Below are 6,608 nucleotides of genomic sequence, written 5' to 3'. Positions count from 1 at the left end.
TGAGCATGTTTTCTGTTTCCCTACTGCTGCTACTGGTAGCTGCATCTTGTGAGTCAAATGCTGGATAGACTCGTTGAAATTAAGAGATTTGTTAAAACATTTGATAATGAAATATTTTATTGACCTTATTGAGCTTATTCTATTGAGTGTATTTAGCCTGCTTCAATGGCTGTTGAACCTGGAACATCGTTTTCCATCTCCTGTAAGATCACAGGTTATTCAGTCACAAGCTACTGTACCAATTGGGTAAGTCAAACTTCAGACAAAGCAATGCAGTGGATTTGATACATATGCAGCAGTAGCAGCGGCACCACAGATTCATTGAGAAGCAAGATCACACTCACCAGCGAACCAATAACACAGTGTTTTTACACGGGCAGAACTTTCAGACCGAACACACAGCTGTATATTACTGTGCCCGCGACACACAGTATTTCCATCTAGTACAGGAGCTGTACAAAAACCTCACACACAGCTTCAAAACAACACTTACCTACAGCCTTATACTTTACAGTGTTATATATTTCACATAAATCCTTGTTCATTCATAAATCTCTATTCATGCATTTTATTTGAGGGTCCTAGTAAACCTTGGATTTCTCATCCAAGACCAGTCTAAATGGGGTACATATGAATACATCTAATCAACTTCTTATTTCTTTCTCACCTTAGTTCACTCTTTCAGGTCAAATTATTTCACACTCCTAATCTGTGGATGACTGTTGAGTCAGCGTTTCAGACACAGGTCAGTGTGTTCTTTCAGTCACTCGGAGTTTATTTCAAACTGATCCATATTTATATATGAAAGACTGGCATTCTCTTAGAATTGTGTTTGTTGTACTCATAGTAAAAATCCTATTGATTTATTATTTATTTTATTGTAGGTGTAAGTTTAATGATGCTATGCCTGACAGCTTTGCACATCAGGCACTGGATCTCCCAGAAACCAGGGAAAGCAGTGGAGTTGACTGGGAAAAAATGTATTTATCAAGCAGAATCCCAGAAAAGCCAGCTCACCCTTACTGAGGATGTCTCCACAAGCAAGGCTGCCAGTGTAGCAGCAGGTCAACTCAGTGCTGCTTTTGGACTGATTACATTGTAAACTGCATATTTTAAATTTAAATTACTTGTCCAATATAGTGGTTTCGGCTACTGTTATGCAGTTTAATTGTGTGATATATATTCTGTCACAATCCAGCCCGGTCCGTCCACTGTCTAGCCACGTTTGCCCTCTCTGCGGTTTGAGTCCTGTTCCTGGGTTCCAGGTTTTTGCAGTCACACCGATCACCAGCCTTCCCTCAACTGACCTGTTCACCATCTCCTCATTAGACTGTTTTTAAAAGCCATGGCTCACCCATTCAGCCCTTGCCAGATTATCTTGCCAGTTTTTGGAATGTTCTCTCGTGTTGTTTCATGTCTGTTCTGGTTCTTGCTCATGTTTTTTGACTTCTGCCTGTTTTCTGGATTTCTGCTGTTGTCAAGCCTTTTTGCTTTTGGAGAATTCTGGATTTTTATGTTTTCTGTCCTTTGCCTGTGTTCTGCGAGTACTGTGTTTGCCCTTTTTGTGTTTTGGATTGGATTTTGGACTGATCTCTGGTTAATGAACTTTGCCTAGATTTTTGACACAAATTTTTGCTTAAGCCTCTATTTTGCCTTTTGTCTGATCACCTATGTGCCGACTCTGGATTTCCCTTTTTTGACTGTGAAAACTGCCTGCTGTTTTCGGATTTGCTGACATTTTTGATCATTCAAATTACCGTTTTGAGAGATCTCACAAGAGTTTGCTTCTGGGTCCATACACCACATCCCAGGCCCAACAGGCCATGACATATTCCAAAGTTGTCTAGTCTTATTACTATGATAATATGTATATGAGATGCGACAAATATCCGTGGCAACTGAATTGAGGTTTTTCGGTTTGATATGAAAGTTTTGAATCACTTCTACTTTAAATGAACCCACTCGCTTTTAATGCATACATGCATGCACACACACACACGTCTTCCTGCATCTTTCACTCTGCTGTTTAACCCAGTTCCCTTCCCACTTAACATTGCTATTCAGATCAACACCTGATGCTGTGACCAACAGAGCTTTGGTTGTCTGTTTCTCTTGATTCAGTCCCTTACTAGTCAGTCACCAGTACTCCTTTCCATTTCATAACAAAATGGATATAATCCACTTTACCACAGGATGGCATAAAGGGTACCATAACCATTACATATACACTCAGCTGGACATGATTTACTGTCACTCTATGCAAATCAGTCCTCTTCCTTTCATTAACAGTGTCTGTGTATTAATGAACCAACAGCAGTCCTTGATTCTCAGGAGAACAGAGAGAAACAGATCAGACTAGTTTGTTCAGGACAAATCATGTCCCCTTTACCTCTGTTACTGCTGCTGGCAGCTGCATCTTGTGAGTTCTCAGCTTTTCTTAAATTAATAGCAAACAGACATTTGACAATAATTGACATTAGCGGTGGCTGATGTTTCTCTTGGCTTATTTTTTCCTGTTTTCCTATATGAAAGTTATTGTCAGACATTCACTCAGTTTGAAGCTGTATTTAAAAGACCTGGAGAACCTCACCTCACTCACTCATTATCTAAGCCGTTTATCCTAATTAGGGGTGCGGGAGTGCTAGAGCCTATCCTATTCATTGGGCGGAGGGCGGGGAAACACTCTGGACAGGTCGCCAGTCCATCACAGATATCATAAACTGACCTGTACAATCTCTGGATTCACATTCAGTGACCTTTATTTAGCAAGGATCAGACAGGCTCCTGGGTAAGGTATGGAACTTGGACAGTGGATTCTCTTTCATCTCACCAATTATCTAGAAATGTCACAGCCTGCGCTGGTGAAATTCATATTAGAAAACTTTGAAGATGATTCCGCAAACAAGAAGTGCTAGGCAACCTACCAAGCATTTCAATCAACAAATCAAAGGGTGCAACATCTTCATTCATGAGGTAACTTTCTTTGTTTTTGATGCAGCTACCATGCTTTTTTCATATTATTTCCTGTTTGTTAAAGGGCTTGGCTAACATAAGCATTGCATAGCAGGGCCAGTCAGTTACAACTCCAGTGGTAGGCAGTGTTCCCTGAGGAGATGGATGATGTCAATGCCTGAACTGCCACATCCAGCTAGATCTGGTCACTTTAAATTTCCGTCAGAGAAGCAGTAACCTAACTCTCATGACATGAAACTTTCAACACTGACACCATTATAATACATAACCATTATATTAATCTCCTTTACTATTTGAAATGGTCATTGTATAATTTACTTTGTGACTTTGCCGCACTGACTCTTGTCACCAGACATTTACCCTAACTGCACATGTTTGAAATGTAAATTACAATGACAACTCACATTACAGAATTATTAGGCTATGACAGCTCAATGTCAAGAGATGTTCTTGATCTTCATGAGAAGAGGAAGTTTTTAGCAAAGGCCCATTGTGTTGCATGCACTCAGAACTTTTGGACAGACCGTATGTGTCATTCTTTCATGACAGTAACAGCTCAAACACTTGTTGATTTCTTAGCAAAATCCAGCCTCATCGCTTTTGAGCAGGTGAAAAGTAAGCACACTGGAGCTAGGGTACAGAGTTCATTGATAATACTCTTCAGTAGAGTGATCTTCCCTCCAAAGCATGCTTTTTAATGTAACAAACATAATCTTGCACACCAACCTTGGACAACGTGCTCCACACATTCACCACAACTTATTGTGAAAGATGAACTGGAGAAACTACGCGGTTTGAGGGCAACAATAGCTAAACACAAAAAGCCTGTGAGTTTTCTGCACCACAGATCCCCAATTCTAGGAGGTTTTTGAAGATACATTTGGACAGAGCAGGTCAATACATAATGCCATTTTCACAAGGTGGTACAAACAGAGGTAACAGAACTAGTCAATATCCTGGAGCCATTCGCTAAAGCATCAAGGTATGAGCAACACACTATAATTGGTGTGGTTGTGCCATCAGTGATGACATTGCATGAGCACATACTCAAAGCAAAGGTTTTCTGGAAAAGCAGCCCAAGCCAAACATTATGTAACAATTATAACCATTATGTTTTATTCTTTATGCCGCCAATTTGATGGCTTGTTTCAGCTCTTGCACATGGCCACGCCTCATCATGCTGAATCAGAAAAGATAGTCATTTGGCAAAACAATATAACAAATGTTTTCTGCCCTTGTCCCAAACTACAGTTTTGCATGGTTAGAGAAAGATCACCATGTCTGAAGATGTGAAGTTGTCCTTGAAAAACAAAAGCAACAGATGGCATCATCAGAGAGTTGAAAATCTTCCTGATGTTGGAATCTTTAACAGCAGTTCTGACAGAGACACCAAACAGCAGAGAAGAACTCATGGACGGCCATCGCATGCAAAACAAAAAGAGAAGCCTGTACCCGCCCATACCAGGCCAACAGTGGTCTGTTCACTGGTTTTGAGTGTTTTAGAGAAATATTAAGGGTGATGATGATCTATGGCAGAGTTTGCAAGAAAATGCTTTCTTCACTAAGCTTCAAATAATATTTTAAATTCATTTGTGTTCCAGAGACCTCCACTGAGGCTGAGAAGGTATTCGGCTGAGGGGCTCTATTCATGACCTCCACAACTCCTCTCCTTTGTGATAAACCACACATGTAACAAAGCGTGCATAAGACATTTCACAGAAAACATGAGACTGTGTAATATTGGGGAGAAATATTTATGCTTTACCTCTTAGTCTTAAAGAGGAAATGGTTATTTGAAGATATGTTCCCAAGTGTTCTGTTTAAATTTGGCTTAGTTCTATGTCATGGAGTGTGTAATATTCAGTGAAAACCATGAATACATTTTTCCCATAAAAAGTCATTGTCTTTATTTTCATTTTTGCAATCTGACTGAGCAAATCCTGTCCAGAACACTAAGAACCACATTCAGTCCTCATTTACATATAGTCTCTCCCGGGTATTTAAAGAGCTGACAAGTTGTCACACTGCTGCAGTTTGACATTTATCAGTAAAAATTGATGTTCTGCAGTATGGAGTGATCCTGGCTTTCATTTCAAGTGAGAAATATATTTTTACTAAGAAGCTCTGAGATGAAAAAATCTCAGATGACTTGATATTAATCCTCTCTTTTTTCCAGGTGTTTGTGGACAGTCACTGACCTCATCTGAGTCTGTGGTGAAGAATCCTGGACAGTCTGTCACTCTGTCCTGTACTGTTTCTGGATTCTCTATGAGCAGCTATAACGTGCACTGGATCCGTCAGAAACCAGGGAAAGGACTAGAGTGGATTGGATTCATTGACACTGGCACTGGTACAGCATATGCCCAGTCTCTCCAGGGCCAGTTCTCCATCACCAAATACACCAGCAAAAACATTCTGCATTTAGAGGTGAAAAGCCTTAAAGCTGAAGACACAGCTGTTTATTACTGTGCTAGAGACTCACAGTCACACAAAGAGCTACAGTGCTGAACCAAAACTACTCAGGCATGTCTCAGTGAGAAATACTGACACAGGATTCAATATGAAATATTTTCTGTGTGAAACCTCATGAGCAAAACAAACAGAAATTGCTGCAGTCAATGGGGAAAACCCAAACGCAGGACGCAGACTCCGCTTTAGAATTAATGAGATTAGGTTTATTTTAGTTTCAGAGAATGGAAGTGTGGATGTCAGCGGGCAAAAGCAGAGGGCAGAAGGAAACTGGTTGCTAGTGAAGTAGACAAGGCAGATGAGTGAAGACAAGGCTGTGAGCATGGCTGGATGAATGGTCAGCAGGCGAGAGGAAAGCATGAGATACAGGCAGGCAAGAGAAAGATCCTGGGCGCAGGGAGACAAGGATTAGTTCAGTAAACAAACAGAAAACACGAGAACAGGTAAGAATTCACAATTCTAAATGGTGAAGAAACGAGCAACAGGGGGAGCACAGGAGACACAGGGGAGAGGGAAAACACTAGAAGCATAAGGAATAACAGGAAACACGGCCGCAACCGTGACAGCAACCCCCCTCAATGAGAGCCTCCGGGGGGGCACCAGGCTTATCTGGATGGTTGTGATGGAAGTCTGAATAATGGACTGACAGATACAGGTTTTAACTGGGAGACATGGAACAGACATGGACAGATACAGGTTTTAACGTGGGATGAATCTTCATGGAGCTGGGGAAATTTGGATTTAACAGCAGAGTGATTAATGATGCTTTCAGTTTCAAAAGGAATACAGCGGGGCTAGAGAGTCTGTCTTTAGTGGAATTTCTTTAGAAGGCACCCAAACTTTTTAACCTAGTTGGTAGTCGGGTGCAGAAGTCTGGTGGTGATCAGCGATGCATCTATTGCAGTCGGCGGAACAGAACAGAGCTGAACAGGCATCCTTCCAGATCTTGTGGCATCGGCTGAGATGGGCCTGGACAGATAGTATAGCAGTCTCATCCTCCTAAGCGGGGAACAAAGGGGGTTGAAAGCCTAAAGAACATTCAAAAGGGGACATCCTAGTGGCAGTGCTGGTCAGAGAGTTGTGGGCATTCATGATCCAGGTAAGTTGTGAGCTCCAGGAGGACAGATTCTGCGCAGAGACACAGCGAAAAGCTGCTTCGAGGTCCT

The 6,608-nt window shown here is 41.4% G+C and overlaps 1 gene segment (V, D, J or C); it reads left to right on the top strand.

Moving 5' to 3' along the window:
* Positions 1 to 898: 898 nt before the first annotated feature.
* On the top strand, positions 899 to 5,481 carry LOC115819439 (Ig heavy chain V region 914-like). The segment is given in 3 exon segments: positions 899 to 1,064; positions 5,022 to 5,069; positions 5,150 to 5,481. Coding segments are annotated over 3 exon segments (546 nt in total).
* The last annotated feature ends 1,127 nt before the right edge of the window (positions 5,482 to 6,608 follow it).

The sequence above is a fragment of the Chanos chanos genome, chromosome 8, assembly GCF_902362185.1.
Source record: "Chanos chanos chromosome 8, fChaCha1.1, whole genome shotgun sequence".
Taxonomy (NCBI): domain Eukaryota; kingdom Metazoa; phylum Chordata; class Actinopteri; order Gonorynchiformes; family Chanidae; genus Chanos; species Chanos chanos.
This window is presented reverse-complemented; position numbering and strand designations above follow the sequence as displayed.